Raw genomic sequence first — 23,030 nt, forward strand, 5'->3', positions numbered from 1 at the left:
TTTGTGTGGTCCACATCCAAGAGCGCCAAACTGTACTTATTCCAACACCACAACCTTAACCCTACAAACCAAGGAGTTATCCACCTAGAATTATAGATAGCCACATTCTAAAATGTTTTCAATCTGGTTAATATTCTGCATGTGACCGTATGGTATGGGGAGACATCTGCATTGCCACAGCCTGAGTATGGAGGTCCAAGGACACTTCTGTGTACTCTCGCCTCCTACCTCTACATGGGTCCAGGATTCAAACTCAGGCCACCTTCACTGGCTGAGCCATATATGTCTTCTATAGTTGTATTCTAATAGATTCCCACCAGCTCTCCCTAAACAATCAGATGTTGCCCACACACCATAAGACCTGATTAGATCCAGGAAGCCCTCCATTTGCTTCTAAGTCCTTGGGCTTGAGTCTTAATCATTGTGTCTACAATTTTTTGGTGATTATTGTCTTTACCAACTAAGTTTTCATGAATTGATTCTGGCAGAAGATTTTGGTATCTTTTCATTAAACTCTAAAACATTCTGGCTTTGACTCTAAATCTTTACAGGTCTCTGCCCTTAGCTTGGCTACACTAGGCCTCAATTATCTTTGCAAAAATTAGCTTTCTTCTATATGTTGCTATGGTATACAACAGGGCAGTCCTATCCTGGAAGAGGAAGCTAGACACAAATACCCTGTAAGAATTCCCGCTGGGAGTGTCTTCTCTGACATGCAATGATTTAAACCTGAATGTTTCCTGTTTCCAGGTATGGTTTCAGTGATAAAAAGAGTTTGGTCACCAGGGAATATAGGATTTACAGAAGCACCCCACACCAAATTTTTAATGAATCACCAAATTTTTCTGGCTCCAAAGGGAGTAGGTCAGCATGTGTTAATAAAAGACTTAAAGCAGATGCCTTCCCTTGTCCCAGTGAAGTTACAGAAAATATGTGTGGAAGAGGAAAAGTATTGTTGGGAGAAGGCCATTAATTTTGAAGAAAGCTTAGATAATAAACTAGAAAGTGAAAGGAGTCGGTATGACTAGAGAAAAAAAAATAGAAGCAACTCTAGCCAATCACATTAGAAGAGCTTTCCTCCCACGGAGGCCAAGGGCAAACTCAGATCCTGACAGAGATACAAGGGTTGGGAGTGTGTTATAAACAGGGCGACAATGCCGTTTTGCATGCAACATGTTTGCATGTTTGTTTTCGTTCTCAAAAATATCTCTGCTTGGAGCTGGAATGTAACCCAACAGTAGAGAGCTCACCCAGTACGCATAAGGTCCCAGGTACAACTTCAGCACTAGCAGAAAGGATCCAGGTTTGAATGATAAATTGTATTACCACTTCAAAGGCATGTTCCAAGGGGAAGAGAAGAAGATACTGGGGCAGGTGGGAGAATAGGTTAAACTTTCTTTTTAATTCTACTGAGTGTCTTAAATATATGTAGGAATGCATGGTATCAATGAAACAGAAGCAGGACAATATGAACAATGAAAAAAGAGAGAGAGAGAAAGAAAAGAAGATAAAGTACCTGGAAAAATCTTGACTCTTTTATATGTATGTGTGTGTACGAGTGTGAGTTTGTGTGTACCGTCTGCATGCTGAAGCCTGCAAAGGCTGGAACAGGGCATCGGGTGCTCTGGAACTGGAGTGTGTGTGTGTGTGTGTGTGTGTGTGTGTGTGTGTGTGTGTGTGTGTGTGTGGCTGATGTGAGTTTATGTGTATCATCCTCACACAGAAGCTTACAGAGGTCAGAAGATGGCATCAGGTCCTCTAGAATTGGAGTTACAGTTGTGAGCCACCATGTGGGAGCAAGGGAGCGAGGGATCAAATCCAGGTCCTCTACAAGAACAACAAGTGTTGACCCATCTCTCCAGCCCCCTGGAATATACATTTAGTGAATGAACTAGAACAGATAAAATTGAAAAAACTTGATTTAAATGTATATCCAAACTGTAAGATGAAGGAAATTATAAAAGAAAGAAAGAAAGAAGAGAAGAGAAGAGAAGAGAAGAGAAGAGAAGAGAAAAGAAAAGAAAAGAAAAGAAAAGAAAAGAAAAGAAAAGAAAAGAAAAGAAAAGAAAAGAAAAGAAAAGAAAACCAAGAAGGGAGTATAACCGAATAAACAAAAGGAAAGGATCAAACATGCAGGACTTTTTTTTTCAACGTGAAAAATCAACTTTTATTCTCCTAATGTAATTGTCATCGCAGAGGCTTACTGCTGAATAAGCATATCTTTTCTTCCTGAACTCTACCTAGCTGGTTCACTCAACTGTTCTGACTCCAATTCTTCTCCAAGCGGACAGATTCGATCTGGCTTCTCTCAGCTTTTCACTGAATTTTACTGCTTGACCTCAAACTAACTGTCAGTTGTTCCAATCTTCTGGTCCCATCTTATTCTTTGGCTTCAGTTGCTTCTGCCGACTTGCACTGCACTGCAGGAGCTTACAGTTGAACTCAAATCCATTGTACTACACGTATGGCATTGCCTCCCAACTGACTGACTCTCTCTCCCTGATCTGTTCTTAACTAGTTTTCACTTTCATCTTTCCAATGCTGTTCTCTTGAGACCTGAGTGTGTCCCATCTCTACAGGATTCCAGCCAAAACAGCCATATCACGCAGGACTTTATCTGGCCCAGAGTAAGATGTTAGTCCTCAAAGTAAAAGGCCCACCAGATTCCAATCAGAACTCAGAAAAATAGGCTTGCTGATCTCTATAAAAGATCATCTCCAAGCCAATCGCTTAAGAAGGTGTAGCAAAAGAAATAATAATAATAATAACAGCTTAAAATTCAATAGCAATGTGGTGTATAGAAGGTACAGAAGCAAAGTTGGTGGCCAATCAAAGCCATGACCCAAGTGCCTGCTCAAGGTGAGCCCCCAGCTCTACAGTCAAATTGTCTGTGGTCTTTTCAGCTTTATTTATTATTGCATATGGTGTGTGTATGTGCACGTGTCTGTGTACACAGGCCACAGTGCACGTGAGATGGCCACAGGACAACTTTGTGCAGACAGCTCTCTGTTCATAGGTTTATGTGGTACCAGGGACCAAGCTCAGGTCACCAGGCCTGTGCTGCAAGCACGTTTCCCACTGAGACATCTCACCAGCCCCACGATTGATTTTTATTTACAGTCTGCTAATAACAACCACCAAAAAACACACTTCTCGTGAAAAGCAAAATAGTTCATGACTCAGACATTAATTTCTAATAACGCCTTATAAAGAACTGATTGTTTGACATAAATAACATGAGGGTGAAGCTTTTAGAGATGTTTCATAACAGCTCATAGGATAACATCCCAAACGACCCAGAAGGACGTTTGCCCTCATTTTCTGCTCCTCCAACTAAATCAAGGAATGTACTTGGGGTATTCAGATGAATAAGTGAGCTGGGTGTTCTTCAAACAATCACCCCAGCTGTTTTTGCTCAACTTCACTTACGCTGAACACTACGTGACCTGCACTTGGAATTGGCCATCCTAGAAAACAGCTAGTGAGCTGCTTTGCCATGCTGCTGGCTGAATGTAAGACCCACATGACACACGTCAAGCTGATAACTAGGTTTGTATGTTTTGTGGCCATTGAGAAAAGTAACAGAGGCAGGTGACAGAAGTATCTTAGTGATTCCAGAAGGTACCACAGAAGAGGACGAATTCTCTTAGACTTGGTTCTGAACCCACTGCAGAATATAAAAATGGGGAATGCTTTCAAAGTCCTACTCCATGTAGATGACAGAAATAGTCTTCACTCTCTGGTGCAGGAAAGATAACTAGTGGTTAAGAGCACTTGCTGTTCTCGCAGAGGACCTGGGTTTAATTCACAGCAGTAATATTGCTAAACAGAGCCATGTGTAACTCCAGTTCCAGGAGATCTAATGCTCTCTTCTGATCTCCACAGGCACCAAGCATACGCAAACATACATGCACACATACACACACACATATAAAGATATACATATATGTATATATACATATCCTGCGGCCTTCTCACATGCACAGTGGCATGTGTACATATGTAAAAATTATATGTATATATGTTTAAAACAAAGAACAACAACAAAAATAAAGTAAAATAAAATAATCTTCACTCCCCCAAAGTTGCAAAAACTAATAATATGTGATGTTTTCCTCAAACAAATAGATTAGCAATGCAGTGCTGGAAGAGCCCTTATCTCTGCACCCTGTGTGTGTTTCACTCTCCATGGTGACCAAATAAGGATCAGAAGTGGCCCTAGAAATGAGTGAAAATTATGGCACACTCAACCTCGACAAGGGATAGCTAGCGTATAGTTCCCAATCCCACCCTAACCCCAAAAAGTAATTATCTGATGAGGCTAATAATTTATTAAATCCACTCCCAGTTTCAAAAAGAATACTTTGGCTATGCTTGGAAGTAGAAGTGGGAAGACACACTTCAAAGCATCCAGACACAGTGTCAATCACTGAAGGCACAATACAGTCTGGGGGAGGGACCTCTAGAACACTATTTGCCTGGACTGCTTAACTACAATTAAGATGCTACTTCATGTACATAAGATTTTAGGACCCATAAAACGAGAGTCAGATTAGGGGAAAAAAATTAAAAAGACAAAAAAGCCCTCAGGTGGGAAAAGGTAAGCCAAGGCGCTGAGACAAGGGCTGGGCCTGCAGCTGCTAAAAGCCCACTTTAGCTCGGAGCCTTTCCTTAACTATGACTTCTCAGCAAAGCATTGCCTTTGTGTGGTGATCATTAAACTAGGAAGTGTGGGGTGCACCTTTAAACAGAAAATTATCTCAAAAGTCCTTTATACGCATGTATGAAATTCTCAAGAAAAAATGCATACAAGAAGTCTTTTTTTTTAATAAATAAAAACAAAAGAGGTAAAAGAGAGTCATCCAAATGCTGCTATCACTGTCGCCCAAGATGGCCTTGAAGTAATTTTCTAAACATTTCCAGTGAAAATTGGCTAATGATCGATCATCAACCCTGCTGCCAGTCCTTGAAGGCCATGGTTACTATCTTCCTAATCTGGGCTCTTTTACAGACTCCTTCTCTCTCACTTCCAGCCAGCAAAAGTAAGCAAGACAGTTAGACCTCTCTTTTTAACCAGTTTGTCTGTGAGCAGATCTTAAACACTCAGCCTTAGGCTCTAAGGGGAGCAGGAACACCATTCAGACCAATCATAAGATGGAGAAGTGGGAGGTCCTTCTAGGACCCTCAAGTGCACACAGATGGAATAAACACGACAGTCCGTCAGTTACCTACAGTGCGTTCTTCCTCTGGCCAACGTGATTTTCAAGACATTGTTCAGACACTTAGTTGTATTCTGCTGAAGTCATTAAATAATGACATACCACGGAGAACCTGGGGACCCTGTGTAAAACCTTGACAACATAGGCTGAGATTCTTACGTTAGTTTGGAGTGCATCCAAAGACCAAAGAATGTCTCCAATCATGAAGTATCTATTTAAGCGGTGAGATTGTTAGGTTTGGGGAGTTCTAGGGAGGTACTTTCACAATATTCCCTCAAACTAAATCAATCACTTAAGCCTTTCTCTTCCTTAATTTTTTTTCTTTCAACAAAATCTTGTTGGTTGGAAACCTAATCTAAACACAGAGAAGGATGGTGAGCGGTAGAGCTTTAAATCAGTGAGCCCAACCTCCAGAGTTTCTGATTTGACTCGGGGACACAGCCTGATACAACTGAGAGATGTGCCCCAAGCAGAGTGCTCCTGTTGGGTTGCAGCAGTGACTGGTGGCTTCTGGGATCAACTGGCGTTTAAATAGATAAGTAAAGAGAATTAAAGCCAGAAAAAGAAATCTTCCCACAATTGTGTGTGTGTGTGTGTGTGTGTGTGTGTGTGTCCTCACAAAAGAGTTTGAAAAGCAAGTAAGGTGATTCAAACAGGTGCTAAAGGGTTGGGGTTTGTTTTTCTCTTTGATAAGCCAATGCAAATGTGTCCATCCAGCCCAAAGAGTCAAAAAATTCAATTTACTGGAAGTTTTATTCCCTCTATGGCTGCTATAGCTTCACAGCAAATTTATCCTTCTGGTATACCTGGACTAGATACTATAAATTACAAATACAATCTTTAGCCCCTGTTATGTTGTTTTCTATACATGATTCATGACTGGAGACTTAATGTTTGCTATAACAGTAATAACAAGAGCTGATTTGAGCACTTGCTAAAATCTCGATACAATTAGGGTATTTCACAGGCATTATTTCAGGAGTCCTCAAAACAATGCTATTAAGTACGTGCCATTCCCAGCCTCGCTTTACACATAAGGAAGCAAAGCTAGAGGGAGATGATGCAGTGAGGTCAGATTTGAAGCATGAGCCTGCCTCACCAATGACAAAGGCTTGGCAGTTGGGAGGGTGGAGATGGTGAATGCTATTCTGCAAAGGTGACTAAGAAACTATTGGTGGATCCACCCAGGTACAAGAACAGAGAGACAGCAGGTACAGGCCTCCTTCACCAAGTCCAGTACTCTAGATGTGCTTTCCCTCCCAATGAAGCACTAGTCTCCCTGCCACCCTCTCTTTCTCCCCCCACATCCTCATTTTAATGTATAAAGTTTTGCCCATTTTTTCCATGTCTACATTCATGTGTACACAGAAATTGTTTCAAATATTGATAGAATTAGACCTGGATTTTGGACCACGGTCTTAACATAACAAAGGCTTGCAACACCAGGTCTTGTTGGAAGCAGCCACAGTTAAGAAAATTGACAGAGATCAGAAGGTGGCTGGGAATTCCCAGAGAGCAACCACAGCAACACACAAAGGAACTTAGTGAGATGTTAGAAACTTCTGAATTTTGTTTCATAAGCCCTCAAGAGGTACACGGGTATACTCAATTGTGGAAGCTTTTTTAACTTCCAATCAGTGTGTGTGTTTTCGGAATGAATCAAACGTCCATTATAAAATAAGATTACAGTTCCTATTGTTTTGTGTCATCTAAAGAATTCAAGCCTTACCAAGTAGCTTCTTCTTATTGCAGAACATCATCACCCTGAGTTTTCACCACGTCATGGGTGTCAGCCTATGAGAGAGAAAGAGAGAGAGAGAGAGAGAGAGAGAGAGAGAGAGAGAGAGAGAGATTAGTATTTGAAAGATGCTCAGTACCTTTATATTAACCCTCCTCAATGGTCTTTCTACACAAATTTAGATGACAAGTTGCGACATAATAAAGAACAATAAGTCTACATTAAAATACTTAAATCAAACCAGATAATAATAATTCTGTGCCATAAAAAATGCATGTTTGTATTACAAATATATTGGGATTCAGAAAAAAAACATACTTCAAAGTGAAGGCCTCGAAGCAACACTTGCCTCTGACCTCCTTCCTTTCCTCTTTCCTGCTGCTCAAAGAAGTCTCAGAAGTGAGAATTCCTCCTCCTTAGGGATGGTCAGAGAACCCAGAGACCCTTTCCCTCAAATGTAGCCATGAAAGCTAAATTGCTCTCCCTAAACATCCCCACCATAGTGCTGCATAGCACTGTCCAAGAAGAAATTCTCTGACATATTTTTGGATTATAGGTCCTAAGATTCCCCCTATGCCACTGCTTAAAGCGTCCAGTTCCATGCCCCAATGGGGGAAAATGTCACAAATGAGAGCCAAGAAGAATCTGGACAGATAGATTTTGTGGGCATCCTCTACTACATCATCTTTTGTTGGCTCAGACCATTTCTGTCCAATCAAATGGCTATATGGCACCCTCTGCTTCAGTGAAACAGCCCACAAAAATGGATTGTTGACTCAGCATCTGTCTTTGCGTCTTCATCTTGGAATCCAGAATTATTACTGGCTGGTCACCAACAACTCATAGTGTTTTCTCATCCCTGCTAACTTGTCTATTGTCAGTTTTTCTTAGCAGACTATGTTACATCATAGTGAAATTTTTGAACTTCTCAGTGAAGGCTTTATGGCAACCCCTGATAAGCACATATGTGTGCACTGGATTTGGCAAACAATTTTAATCAACTTTTCTAACTTATCACAAACACTAGGAATTGGGAATTGCTAACCAGGCTGCAACTCACCACAACCCAAAATTTTCTACTCACCTATCTATATATATGTTCTTCTCTTAGTTGCTACCCAACACACTAAAATAATACCATTATTATCTTTTTTTTCCTGTGTGTGGCCTAATTTTTTATGAGATAAACCCTATCAAAGATCTAAAGTGAGCCAATGCACAAACAGATTACACACAACATTCACAACCTGTGGAAATGAGCACATGAAGCATTGCAAACAAGTGGCAGAGCAAGCAGGCGTATGGAATCGGCGGCATTCTGTTGGTTAGAAACAGAAATGATGTATCTGCTTCCTGCCCAGAGAAGTTACATGCAGAACATATGGAGTGTACTGAAAGAAGTACCGTGTGGTCAGCCGCACGGACACCAAATAAGGGGAAGAATAGTACGTTTGGCTTAGCAGTTACAAAAAAAAAAGATGTTTAAAGGGAAGTGCATCAATCCCCAAGGTTCTAATACCGATCTCTTGGTGTCCAAAATGCCAGAAACCATCCATTTGTCTCCCTGTTACCTCCCGGGGGGGGGGGGTGCCTGACAAAAAAAGAGGTGCTGAGAGTAGGAATCTAGGCGTTCCTAGTGCCCAGATTAATAAAACTGATGAGTCTAAGCACAAAGATTGGTCATTGTTGCCATGTGCTACTAGAATCAGGAGTAATTATAACACATTAGAAACCCCCCTGTTCCCTCCTGTACACCTTCCATGCTATCAGTTCCAAGACTGCCCAGACCATCTCTCCAAAGCCTCCTCTCTGCCCGCATCCCTGCCTAGGCGGTGGGTATCATCTAGGACCTTACAGCTGACCACACACCATTCTTCCTCTGTGCTTATGCTCATAGGCCTGTCTTGGTCCAGACCTGGGAAGCTATAGACCAGTGTCCACATCAAAACTACAGACATCCTCGTTAAAGTGGAATGGCATCAGGTCATAACCCTGCTAAGAAACCCAGAAGTCCTCACATCAGCCTCAGGAAAGAAAGATTTAACACATCAGCTAAGACCTCTACCATCTTGTTTCTGCTCATGGGTCTTACCTGGTTTCTCCCTCCTTCCCTCACTTTCCACAATCCTCTGTTCACTCCTCGTGTCTGCACTTCAGAAATGCTCAGCTTAACTCTTTTCCATCTGGGGACCTTCATGAGTCATCTTCCCTATAAGTATAGCCATGTAACCACGGCCCCACCCTCTTCAACTCACATATTAACTCATATGGCACTTCCTCCACAAGCCACTTCCTATGTGTCCCACAAACCCTGGTACTGTTCCTCTCGGAGTCGATGGCACTCTAGACTGTATTTGTGGACTACATTGGCCTTCTCATTACTTCCCAAGCTTCAGTGGCATGGGAACCTCCTCATCTGGCCCATGGTTTTGTTCCTGATATCTGACACATGCCTGGCTCACAGTGCTATTCTGTGTGTTTATTGAACATGAATGAACGAAGCTTTCTATTTCCCTAAGAAATGGAGCATGGACCTACACATGCTGAAGGGCCCTCCCCTTTTAGCAATTATTCTTTCTAGGGCTCAAGCACCAGAGTGGCTTTGATCTATCATCTGTTTGAGGCTCCTGAGGGTTGGGAGTATTTCATTTCTCTTGCCCGCCCCTGTCCCTTCATATATGGCTATCTCCTAAACACCCTGAAAGCAGATTAGGACCAAGCAGGATAAGTGCACATTTGATGTCATAGCAAGTTGAAGAGCATGGGAAAGAAGGGAAGAGTAGCCAGAACTTAGAGGAGAACCTCGGGCCCTCCAGCTAAAAGGAGATTGTCAGGAGGAGTGTTCTTGTCAGTTAAATTTGTTCTTTGACAATTATAAGCACATAAGTAGTGCATTTGGTCACCACAGCCTTCCCTATCTCCTGCTCACTCCTACCATGCTCCCCTCCTGAATCCCACAGTCATGCCTCTTTTTGTTTGGAGACTCTCTGATTTTAGCCAGGAGCACTTGTGTAGCCATGGGTTTGGAACTATCTGTTTCAGCCTGGTGGTCTCACTGATGGGTACACAGCTAAAGTCAACGACTATCTCTACCCCAGAAGCAATCAAAGAATGCTTTTAGAATACAAAGAAATTTCTTTATGTTAGTCTTTCCTCTGAAAAAATACATAGGCAAATCAGTCCTCACCCACAGGACTTTTTTTCTGGTTTATTTGTTTGTTTGTTTGTCTGTCTGTCTGTTTTGATACAGGATCTGAAGGTCTGTCACTTGCCATATATCCTAGACTAGCCTCAAACTCACAGCAATCCCCCTGCCTCAGCTTCCTGGTTGCTAGGATTACAGATATTTCCACCACATACAGCCTTTTCATAATTACTTCTTTGTTTCATGAGGCAGGTACCAAAAGGAGCCAGAGCAGACGTTGGATGGCGTCAGGAGGGAGAACACAGAACGTGAGGATGACATCTGGTGCCCCATCTGGCCAGAAGAAAACGACTAATCAAGGTGTCTAAGCCAACTTGTTAAGACAAGAGAATTGTCCCTGGGGACTAATCTGACAGGTTCTGTTTTACTGGTTCATTAGATGCTGAGAGAGTGGTGCTAACTGATAACCATTGTTAAGGATGGAGCTAAAAGCATCTGTGGACTGCAGAGCACGTGGACCACATGCATGTGGACAGCTTTCCTCTTCTCTTATTTTACATCTTCCTGAAAGTTCTTCTCACTTGCAAGATTGCCCATAGATGAGGCTTAAAGGAACGCACTTTCTTCATTCCCTGACAGCCTTCTACTTTCACTCTCAGCTTCTCACTGTCTCCTTCCAAAGTGTCTCCGAGTCGTTTATCTTGAAGATAGTGAATATATCCATTTCAACTCTAAGCATTTTTACTTTTATAAAAATACTCTCTGCTCCATAACTCAGAATGTGACATCACCCTTGCTGTGGGAATTAAACTACCGAATGATTTCTAGAAACTTTTTCCTCAGTCGTTCCTGACTTGAGGGCTTTAATCTCTAAAACAGAATTATAACAAAGCCAGAAAGAATCCACGTTTAAGCCCATCTCCACCAATCCAATCCTTCCCTTGGAACACTGCCCAAGCAGGCGTAGTCTATGGAAGACTGCAGCCAGTGCAGCAGACGTCAGTCAAACTTGAAGAAAATGAAACTCCCTTTAATACTATATAATAATTCCTATAAATACTCTTCCTATTCCTCACCAAAATGTGCTCATCCTTTGATGCTCTTCCTCGCCTGGGTTAGGGTGTTTAGGAGATAGGAGATAGCGGTATATAGGAGGACCGGGCCATCAAAAGAGATGAAATACCCTCATGCTTTTTTAAATGTGTGTGTGTGTGTGTGTGTGTGTGTTCAGACACATGAGTGTGAGAGTGTACCACGGTGCACATGTGGATGTCAGAAGGCAACCTCTAATGTTAGAGCTGGCCTTCCATCTTGAATGACACAGGATCTCTTATCCACTACTGCATAAACCAGACTACCTAGCATACACACTTTCAGAGAGTCTACTGCCGTCACTTCCTGCCTTCCCATAGGAACACTGGTATTACCAATGCATGCTACCACACCAGGCTTTCTGCAAGCTCTGAGCCTCCATACTCATGGTCTCTGCTACACAGCAAGTGCTTTATCCAGCAAGCCATTGAGCCAGGTCTGGGCATTTTCAGTCTTGCATGTTCAACTCTCCAAAATACCCTTTTTAAAACTACCCCAAATCATATAAAATGGTAAAATGTCTTTTACTATAGGATAAATCATATCTTACCCTTGGCTTCACCTCATGCAAAGATCAGTGGTTCCCTCCTGTAAAAGTTCTAATAGCATAAATATGATAGATAAATAGATGGCAGATAGAGAGATTGATACAAATAAATACCCCAATAGCTATCAATAGACAAGGAGATGATCTTTAAATAGATGATATATAGATGATTAATCGACATACAAAGGTAGATAGAAGACTGATATAGACAGATAATTCAAATACATAAATAAGAGAGAGATCATAGAAGACTGATATCAGCAGGTAAATATAGGTATGCAAACACACACACTCATATATGGGTGAATGAAAGGGGAGTGTGAAAATACAGAAGAAAGTTAACATGTACACACACATATGTGTGTATATATTCATTTAAAATTAAATAAGTACATTAAAAAAACACAATTGGGCTGGTGAGATGGCTCAGTGGGTAAGAGCACCCGACTGTTCTTCCAAAGGTCCAGAGTTCAAATCCCAGCAACCACATGGTGGCTCACAACCATCCGTAACAAGATCTGACTCCCTCTTCTGGAGTGTGTGAAGACAGCTACAGTGTATTTACATAAAATAATAAAATAAATCTTTAAAAAAAAAACACAATTATGTGTCAAAAAGGATTTTCTTTCCTTGACACACATGGTTGGCTGGTTGGTTGTTTTACACTAAGCTGTGCCTCTAACCCTTTCCCCCTCACCCTCCCCCCCATCTCGGTTTTCCATTTCAAGTTTAGGTTTTGAAAACCTAAAAAAAAAAACTCACAAAAATAACCTTCCTTTAAAAATACATACATACATACATACATACATACATACATACATACATACATACATACATAAACTGGGCAGTGATGGAGCACGCCTTTAATCCCAGTAGTTGGGAGGCAGAGGCAGGTGGATTTCTGAGTTCAAGGCCAGCCTGGTCTACAGAGTGAGTTCCAGGACAGCCAAGGCTACACAGAGAAACCCTGTCTAGGAAAAACAAACAAACAAACAAACAAATAAATAAATGCAAAAACAGACAAACAAAAAATCAAAGGAGGATGCCAACTGATACAGAGAAAATAAATAGTTCATGGCTGAAATAATAACTAAACAAGACATCTAGGAACGCAGCTGGGTGGAAAAAGGACCCTTGCCCATATAGCTATTTGGCAAGGAGGTCTCTCCTCAGGACGAAAGTGGTCACAGCTGGGCATGGGTGACTCTGTGCCTTAAGCTAAGGATTAAACTGGAAATTCCCTCTAATGATTAGAGTCTATTCAGCAATTAGGTTATTACAGGCAATTCCCCCTGCTCCAATTCCACACTCACCAAGCAACCTGCTGGTAATAAATTGCTTTCCCACAGAAGCCTTCGGGGAAAGAACACACCGGCGTGCTGAAGTGAACATCTGACCCTCTTGTTTTACACGTTTTTACGCTAATAAACTGTCATTCTTACTATGTGTCATACATGTCCTGAACTAGTGTTTGTCTGCCTCAGAAAGATATATCTGTTTCTGGTGTTCTATTAAAGTGCTGTCCAAAGTCCACAAGACAAAAAGGTCTTTTCTGGCCATAGGACTGCCAAGCTGCTCAGGACCTGGAAGCAGGGGTGATTAGAAGCTTGTCCTCTGATGTCTGGAACTCCTGCTTTCCCTCCTGTATAGAGGGGAAGTTTAATCCTGTATAGAGAGTTCCTGACTATTGAACCTAAGGTGAGTCTCTCTAAGCCTTGGTACTGACCAACCTAGGTGAGCTAAAGAAACAGATGTTGCTTTGAGCAGCCTGGGTTCTGAAGATTCAATCTGATTCGATAACACGTAATGGCTTCCTCCAGCTATTGCATTGTTAACAGGCAGGGCTCTCCAAAGATGAGTGCCCCTCCCACTTCCTCCTCTCTAGCTCACCCTCTCCTCCTTACACCCCCCTCCCCTCCCCTCTTCTTACACATCTCTCAGTCTCCACTACTTGTTCCCTAGGTTCTCTTCCTATTGCTCCTTAGGTTGGTTGCTTCCCAGATGTGTGCTTGGGTGAACCTTGAGACCCAAAGCGTTGAGGCCTGAAGTTGGAAGGCTAGGGAGATGCCTGTTCTTTCTCGATCGTCGTTTCCCTCGGCCCCCAGGCTCCCAGAGCTGAGAAGCAAAGCTCTCATTAATCCTGTTTCCCATGGACATGGAGACCTGGCCATCAAGCTGTAGTCTACCTTATCTGCCAAGTTCAAGGGCAGGCCCTTGGAGCCTCTAACGCTCTGAACAAGGGCGATTCTAATGAATCTTAACCATGGGAAATGAAACCAGAAAGAGAAAGGGAAAAACCAGGCTTCTGCCCTGCGTGAGTTCAGCTGAGTGTGAGAGAGGGCGGAAGGTATAGGTGATGTATCCATCACATTCGGTTTCAGTGGCAGCTATCCACAATCGTGGTGCACATAGATGTCACACAGTGTACAAACACAGAAGTGAACCCTTTGTGCTCTCCTCTGTGTGTGTGTGTGTGTGTGTGTGTGTGTGTGTGTGTGTGTGTGAAGTGATGTCTAGCGCAGTCAAATGTGTAAGTAACTGTCTAATCACCATGTCTCAACAGTAAGTTATTCTCTTATATAATATTTATCTCTATTTTTCATCTCCACCATCTCTGTATTCACTATTCCCAAGATCCGTCTGTGTGTCCACCTCTTCTTTCCCCAGTCTGTGAGCTTCAAAAGGAATCCATCCTTGTCTCTCCTGACCAGCCCGTGCTGACAGGCCGAGTTCAAAAATGGAGGAAGGAGAACAGGGGTTAGGGGTTAGCAGGATCAAATGTGGGGAGACGAACTCCAAATAGGGAACCAATAAGAGGAAGGAAGATGACAGAGGCAGGGAGGCTTGTGTGGAAGAGAGAGGAGACGCAGGAAAGCTGTGCAGAGAAAGGCAGCAAGACAGGACAGGACAGGAGAGGAACGAAAGGGAAGCAGAAGCTGGTGGGCGGGCGGGGAGAGAACACTGGCAGGAGGTGAACAACAGGAGGGAGAGAGGATTTACCATCTTATGGTTTGGTAATGGCTACACGCTTAATATAATATAAGCAGACCGCTTTGTGATATCACACACACACACACACACACACACACACACACTGGATCCAAGGCTGAACCCTCAGCTTGTGTTATCTCATTCAGTCTTCACCAGAACTCTAAAGAAGGAGCCATCATTGTCCCCAGTTTATAGATGAAATGACACAGTATTGCATGGTCGAGAACCTGTGGTTAACCCTGCCAGTAAGAGAGACAGGGAAGATCTATATGAGCTGACTGATTAAACTCCGCTCACCTCGCCCACTGCCATTGTTCTCTCAGTCTCCCTGTGCCAGTCTGCTGTCTACATTTTTATTCATTTTTAGTATATTTTTTTAATTTTGTGTGTGAGTATTTCCATGCATGTATGCATGTGCACCCGTTCCTGCCTGATATCTATGGAGGCCAGAAAAGGGGATGAGAGTCCCTGGAACTGGAATGTCAGATGGTTGTAAACTGTCCTGTGGGTGCTGGAAACTGAACCTGCGTCTTCACCTGTCCAGCCCATGCCCAAGTGCTTGAAAGATTACTGTCACAGCACAGGGCACACGGAAAGAGTCTTGAGGACAACGGCACTCATAAAGCAGAGTTACATGCAGTGTCTCTGTGGCTAACTCGCCACTGTCGTCTGTGTGATCCTTATGTTGGGGTCAGAACCAAGAGGGCCCAGGTGACGACTAGGCCCCTGAACACTAGGGGAATGGAGATGACATTGACTATGATGGCAGCAGTCAAGGAAGAGGAGGACATGGAATGGCAGAAACAGAAACAGAAAAGGACGGTGATAAATCCAATCTGATTACATTAGCCTCTCCACCATCTTCAAAGCCAAATAGAATGGACAAATGTGTAGGCGTGGAACGGTAGGCGTATGAGCAAGAGCTGAAGCCCCGGGGGTGAATGGAAGAACCAGAGGAAAGAAAGACCAGGAGCTGAGGAGAATGAGCCGGTTCAAGAGCAATGACAGAGTGAAGGGAGGATTCACCCTTAAAAGACCGGTTCGGGAAGGGCGTGGCACAGGAGAGACCTCAGGAAACCGCAGTCTAGAGAGTAAATCGGGGAAAGGGAAGGGGCCCAGAGTAAGGAAGAAACGTGTTTCTGGAAAAGCAGAGCCCTCAGAATGTCTAATACTCACTTACAAATGTATTTACCGACATGTAAAATATTTACCATAACTACGAAGCTGCTGTTCTCTCTGCTAGCCTTCCAGGAGACACCCTTAAACAGAAGCAACGTGTTACACTGGAGTGTCTGGAAGGTACATTTGATTTCAGAAGCTGAGACTAGAGGAGAAAAGGGAGGGAGGGAGAGTGGAAGGGAAGGAGAGAGGGAGGGAGGGAGGGAGGGGGAGAGGGAGGAAGAGGAGGAGGGAGGGAGGGAGAAAGGGAGGGAGGGTGGCCTAAGCACTGGGCAGGGCAGGTGAATTTCTGTGAGTTCAAGGCCAGCTTGGTCCACAGCAAGTTCCAGGCCACCTGAGGCTACACAGGAAGATTCTGTCTCAAGAGTGGAGGGTGGGGAGGGAGGTTAAAAGAAAAAGATGTTTTATTTCAAGTATTGTCTACTAATGAAAACGTGTTTGATTGTGCATGAACAAAACACTCCTGTGTACAAGCACACACTCACACACAATCTCCCAAAGGTTAGAAAATATCACTTGGTCTATTTTTAAAGATTCATTTATACAATATCAAACAATACGAAATGCGTTAGTAAATAAGCCCAAGCAAAATCTCCCTGAGTTTTCATCTCCAGTTTGCTTGTAGCCACATCAGAGAGAAGGGCCGGTTTGTAGGCGTAGGCATGTGTACCCCACATGAATCTCTCTATTTCCTCATCCTTTTCTCAAAACATTTCAATCCCCAAATAGCATTTCTCACCAGTTTCTTCCTCAAGCAGATTGTCATTAACCTGAGACCTGAAACTCTCTCATGTCTTTGTACAAAACAGCCGAAGGATCAAATTTTCTCCTCAAACAAACCTTAGCACTGAAAATGTATCCCTCGAGCCTCAGAAACACAGGCCAGTGCGAACCGTACATCTGAAGCATGAATTAACCACACAATAAAGGAGACCCCGGGCTGTGCAGAAGAAACCTGCTACCCAACACTCTAAAACCAAGGTGCCCTTTACTAGGCTCCCATCCAGCACTTGACACGTGAGATTCACAGAATAAAAACCTGAATCTCAAACACAATGAAAAGAAAATGTCCTATCTCCTATCCTCAACTGATTTCCCCCAAAATTATTTTTAGGACAAAGCAAACAATACATATTTACGAAAGCCCAACCATACAGATAGAAACGGCAAACCAAAAGAGGAATTTGAAAGAAAGAAAATGTCATCAAGTCCCGAGCAAACACCACATGGTCTGTCTCCTTCGCCGGGGAATGGTCCCACCAACTCACCTCAACCTGGACCTAACTTTCGCCCTGAGAAACGGGGTTTCCCAGCAAGGCAGCTAGACCGAACAAGTATCCACTGGGTAAGCACACCCACGCAAAAGCAGCGCTGGACTGGAAGCTCCAGTAACTACAAAAAAACAAAATGACTCTCTAGGGGGCCATCCTAGAAAAGTTCTACTCCCAGAAAAAAAAAAAAAAAAAAAGCAAAACGCTGGTGCGAGCGTGCTCACACACACACACATACACACGAACGCACACATACCCTTGACCACTTACCACAACCGGAAGTTGCTGGGTGGCAACCAGAATCAACAGTCCTCAGGAAAGGATGCTGTCACATCAAGAAAGCAGCTTCCCCAGCCGGAGGAGGGGCAGGCACTCCTTGGAAAGAGTCTGAGAGCCCTGAGGAGCATCTCCTCCTACTGTAACCTGCTACCACAGCCAGGCTGAACAAAAGGGGACTCCCAAGAGAGTGTTCCCGGAGGATGGCTTCTTCTGTGGAAATCAAGGTAGAGGTGATCAACACAAGAAAAGCCAGCTGGCTACAGCACCTACTTGCCAACCTTCTAGCTGTCCTGGACTGAGAAGGATAAGCAAGCATCTTTGGAGATGCCACCTGTTTTCCCAGAGATTAAACGATCGGCAATGGGGAGACATCACAGAGGGAACTGGGCTCTCTCAGGAATGAAAGCTAAGCAGGCACAAGCAGCCTTTAGTGCTCAATGCAACACTTCTTTCCCAACATCCTTACTTAATGTCAAAGCAGAGGATGCCAGGGTTAACCCTTTCGTCGATTTCATGGGAAATAGATTTTTAATTTTTCAGTTTGGGATCAGTTTTTGAGGGATTCCAGTTCATTGAGTGGGATTAAATGAAAACAAAATATTTCAGTTTGTGATGCTTTCCCCACCACCACCACCAGATAGCCCCTAGCTAGCCTGGAACTTGCTATACAAACCAGGCTGACCTCCAGCTCCCAGAGATCCACCTGCCTCTGCTTCCTGGGTGCAGGGATTAAAAGTGTGTGTGCCAGCATACCTGGTAGTTTGCGGCTCTCTTTTCTGCACATATTTTTGTGACTTGCGCACGTGGGTACTGTATTACATCATTTCACCCAGCCCTTTCCTTCCTCTTCAGCTCCTCCTACGCCCCCCCCTCCTTCTCAAGTTCGTGATCTCTTCTTCCTTAATTATTATCGATTATCATTGGTGTGTGTGGTATGTGTGTTTAAATACAACCTGCTGAGTCTATTCAGTGTTGCTCATATGTGTTTGTGTTTAGGACTGACCACCTGGGATTAGATAAGCTATCAGGGAGCAGGTCCCTGGAGCAGATAGAGTCTTCATCTCTCATCAGCCATTAATTGTCTGTAGCTCTTTATCTAGGGGCAGGGTACGGTGAGATTTTTTCCCCTCCACATTGACATGTCAGCTGCTGTTGTCGTTGCGTGGGTCTTGTTTAGGCAGCCATACTGTCAAGATTTCGTGGGTACAGCTCCCCTGTCGTGTATAAATGACACAGCCTCGCAGCATATATATGTCCTGGTCCTCCGGCTCTATCGATTTTTTCATCCCCTCTTTTGAGATGTTCCCAGAGTCTTAGGTGTGATGGTTGTACTATAGATGTCTCAAGTGAGGTCGGGCACCCCACATTCAGTTCTCTGCATTTTGACCAGCTGTGGATTTCTGTGATGATGTCCATCTACTGCAAAAAGAAGTGTTTTGATGGGAGATGGAAGCTACACTTATCTGTGTGTGTAAGGTTAAAGTTTTAGAATGCACTTAGGAATGATGCTGGTTTGGGGAAATGGTAGCAGCAGGTTCTCCTCTGGGGTCTGTGACCTCACTAGCCACAGGTTTACACTGGTTTCCAGTACCAGGCTGAATTACCTCCTACTGAGGTTCTTAAGTCCAATTAGATTGCTATTGTTTATGCCCAAGATGTAAGGGTCACCATTGCACCACTGGCTCTTTCTGCCATGCTGGTCACTGTTGTGGCCCCTAGGCTTTATAAGTCAGGTGGGACTATTAATTGCTTCTCTCCCTTGGCAGCCTGTGCAGCATCTTTAGATACAAGAGCTGGTCCCCGGGGAGGAGGCTTCCAAGTCGGCTCCAGCTTAACTCCTCCAGGTTCTGGTTGTGAAATGTGCAGTGTCTTCAAACCTAGTGTTCTGTTTTGTTTTGTTTTTCTTAAAGAAGGGTGTAGTTCCTTTCTAACATGCTTGAAGTCATTGGAGAATGTTCCCAGAAGTTGCATCAGAGTTGCCAGCTAAGCGCTGGAACCAAGCATGCTTAATCCTGTCTGAACAACCAGAGCAAGCTGGTCCCTTGTGATACCCTAGTGCTTCAACTCCACCATCCTTTAATAGCATCATCCTGGGCTCCCTGGCTTTTACGGCAAGCCAGATAGACAAAAATCATGATCCCTCCCTCTTACACATTCCACAACTCAGACACCTAGAAAAAAAGACCCATGGTTGTCCTTTGTATACCACAGAAGACCAGAAACAACTTAGGGAAAGAAGTAATCTCTTTAAAGGGATTAAAATGAGAAACACTTTACAATGAAAAGTAGGTTGAGCATAGCCTCTGTACCACTTTCAAACCCAATACTGGCCAATATTGTAAGTTCAGTAATTACAGTTACCAGAAGAGACAAGGGAAGCAGCAGCGGCCTTAGCACCACAGGAAGAGGATGGCTGAGGTGTAAACTGTGTGGCCATGCCCATCACTTGACAGCACCATGGTGGTAAGGCTGAGAACAATATAACGGTTTTTTTTCTTTTTTTTTCAAAATTTGTGTCAACATTAAGCTGATGTGAAATGTACCACAAATAAGTAACATGAATTAAAGATTGATTTAGTATGTAAATTTCATGTGCTGTGAAGTGAAGGGAAATAAGCCACAAATCACCCAGCGCCTGTCACATAACTAATTATTCCTATGTGACAAGTCGCCTCTACTGTCTCCCGAACCTTCTCCGTGACTGCCACATGAGCGTTATCAGAAGAGAAGGAAGGCTTCTGTGCTATGAGCTATCCCACAGCTCCTGCTTTTACATCCTGATCCAACTAAATGCCTCCCCAGCTCTAAGACCAAGGTTCCCGGGAGGTCGCCTTTCATCTCTTGTCCATATAAAGTAGCACCAGCAAGGGGGTGAGGTCAGCCAGAGAGACGGGACATGTTGCAGGCCCAGCACACAGACACTGAAATAAAAGGGCTGCAGATTTGAGCCCAACATGGCTTTCATAGCAAGACCTTAGTGAAAAATAAAAATGAAAGAGAGCAGGAACAAGAGTGGAGAGAGAGAGAAGGGGGAAGAGCAGAAGAAGAAAGGGAAAAAAGGAAGGGAGGGATGGAGAAGGGAAAGTGGGATTAATAAGAATAAGCAAGTTTTATTATTTTCTTCCTGTACTCCAGAAAACTGCTGTTCACAGACCCACCACCAGCCCCTCTCTGCCCACAGACCCCATTCTCTCTGCCCACCCACTCCATTCTCCCTACCCACAGACCCCATCCTCTCTGCGCACCTGACCACCTCCTCCCTACCCACAAACCCCCACCTCTCTTCTCACCCCACTTCATCCCCCCCTCCTCTCCTACACAACTCATTTCCTTGTCCTACACATAAACTTCTCTTGTATTGAAACCAGTTCACCATCCCATTCAGAAACAGATACATCAGATCTTTGAAGTCACACATAACAATAACCTTTTGTTTTGTTTTGTTTTTTCAAGACAGGGTTTCTCTGTGTAGCCCTCCAACTCAGAAATCTGCCTGCCTCTGCCTCCCAAGTGCTGGGATTAAAAGTGTGCGCCACCACCACCCGACAACAATAACCATTTCAATATCTAAAAATCTAATTTTTTTAAGCTCGAAAGTCTAGCCTTCTTCACTTTTGTGTGTGATCTGGTGTGGGCTGCTGGACCACAGTTCACTGTCTTAGTTACTGTTCATTGCTGACACCATGACAAAAGCAACCCACAGGAAAAAGTGAATTGGGGTTTCAGAGGGCAAGTCCATGGCCATCATGGTGGGAAGCATGGAGGTGGGCAGGCAAGCATGGTGCTAGAGCTCACATCTGATCCACAGGCATGCGGCAGAGAAAGCACACTGGAGAAGGAATAGCTTTTTAAAACCTCAGTGTCAGCTCCCAGGGACCTCCTCCTCCAACAAGACCACACCTCCTAAACATTCCCAAACAGTTCCAACAACTGGCAACCACACATCCAAACATGTCAGCCTCTAGGGGCCATTCTCATTCAAGCCACCACACTCAAATTATCATCCAGTTCCCTTAACAATCAGTTCCCATTGGTGGGTTAATCTTTTGTGAAACACAATAGGTTTCCTTACATTGGCCAATATAAACTGACCAGTTACTAGCAGTATGATTTTTTGTTTTTGGTTTTTTTTTTTTTTTCAAGACAGGGTTTCTCTGAATAGCCCTAGCTATCCTGGAACTCACTCTGTAGACCAGGCTGGCCTCAAACCCAGAAATCCGCCTGCCTCTGCCTCCCAAGTGCTGGGATTAAAGGCGTCCATTACCACCGCCCGGCAGCAGTATGATTTCTTATATGGGATTTTTCCACCTTCTATGAAAGGATGCACAGCTGAATTTTACTTATTACTCGATTTAGAAAAAAAAATAGGAGAACGTAAGTATGGGACATCTCTTTCACAGCTAAGTCTATAGTAAGAATCTAGACTTAGGGGCTGGAGAAGTAGCTCAGTGGTTAAGAGCACCGACTGCTCTTCTGAAGGTCCTGAGTTCAAATCCCAGCAACCACATGCTGGCTCACAACCACCCGTAATGAGATCTAACGCCCTCTTCTGGTGCATCTGAAGACAGTTACAGTGTGCTTTTATATAAAAAATAAATAAATAAATCTTTTTTTAAAAAAAAGGAATCTAGACTTAGGGACCTAAGTGTTTCCTATTCTATTAAAACTGCAGAAATTAAAATGAATCTAAAAATAATATAAATCTGTCACTACATAGAGATTGATATAATATGATTTAAATTTTTAAATATATATTAGCATTTCTGGATGCTTAAAATCCCTCACAAAGCAATCTGGTCCTTTCTCGAGGGCTTTGATCTCCTCAGTGTATGAGCAGCAAACAGAAGATGAAGCTAGAGCTTCTTGTTACACAAACCACTCACGAGAGCCAGGAGACTGGAATTTAACTTGCCCCTTTATGTGCATTCTGTGTTCCAAAACCAGAGGCCACAGCTGTAAATGAGACGGCTAGACAACTGGTAAAGTCATCCACTCTGTAGCCAAAACTGGATTCTAAAATAAGATTGTTGGCACCAGACAGAGAAGCAATTCCCAATATGGTATATCTGCCAGTCAGGGCGAACAGTGTCTTCTTTGAATATACGTGTACAGGAAAGAATTTGAGCCTAGAATTTTACGAATTGACATCATAAGAATTCCTTCCAGGGGGAGGTTGGAAGAAAGACACCCAAGCACTCACCCCAACCACACTGTGGGGCAGCCCAAAGAAAGGCGCTCCAGCGCCTGCCCTGATCCCAAAGGAAAACAGACAGCCAAGCACCTGACCCAGCCACACAGACCCATTGTGGCCCAAAGAAAGCCACCAAAGCACCTGCCACTGGTGCCACTACAGTGGCAGATATGAGGAGGCTCTGGTTAGTTCCCAGCCTGGGCTGTTGCCAAGGTCCTGGTAGTGAAGTCGAGGCTGAGCTGGCCCCAAAGGCATAAGAGCAGGAGAGCTGACCTTGCCTGTTGCAAGCTGTTGGATTGGGTAAGCTAGCTGGGACAGGGCTGGAGAACTCACCCTGATGGTGTGAGTTCATGGTTGCTGGCAGGCTGACCAATTCAG

The 23,030-nt window shown here is 43.7% G+C and overlaps 1 protein-coding gene across 6 annotated transcripts in view; it reads right to left on the reverse strand.

Moving 5' to 3' along the window:
• Positions 1-18,238, reverse strand: part of Atp8b4 (ATPase, class I, type 8B, member 4) — a 179,697-nt gene extending 161,459 nt beyond the window's left edge. For 3 of the 6 annotated variants that reach the window (XM_006499500.3, XM_006499498.4, XM_006499499.4), the window contains exons 1-2: positions 9,050-9,180; positions 6,949-7,013 (exon numbers count right to left, since the gene is read on the reverse strand). In XM_006499500.3, the coding sequence (XP_006499563.1) occupies positions 6,949-6,979 (31 nt within the window). In that variant the 5' untranslated portion in view covers positions 6,980-7,013; positions 9,050-9,180. Of the gene's footprint in view, positions 1-6,948; positions 7,014-9,049; positions 9,181-17,179; positions 17,417-17,452; positions 17,672-18,214 lie in introns of those variants that run through there. The other 3 variants (XM_006499495.1, NM_001359975.1, NM_001080944.3) reach the window with 3 other exon arrangements.
• Positions 18,239-23,030: the final 4,792 nt, after the last annotated feature.

This window comes from Mus musculus, chromosome 2 (assembly GCF_000001635.26).
Source record: "Mus musculus strain C57BL/6J chromosome 2, GRCm38.p6 C57BL/6J".
Classification (NCBI taxonomy): domain Eukaryota; kingdom Metazoa; phylum Chordata; class Mammalia; order Rodentia; family Muridae; genus Mus; species Mus musculus.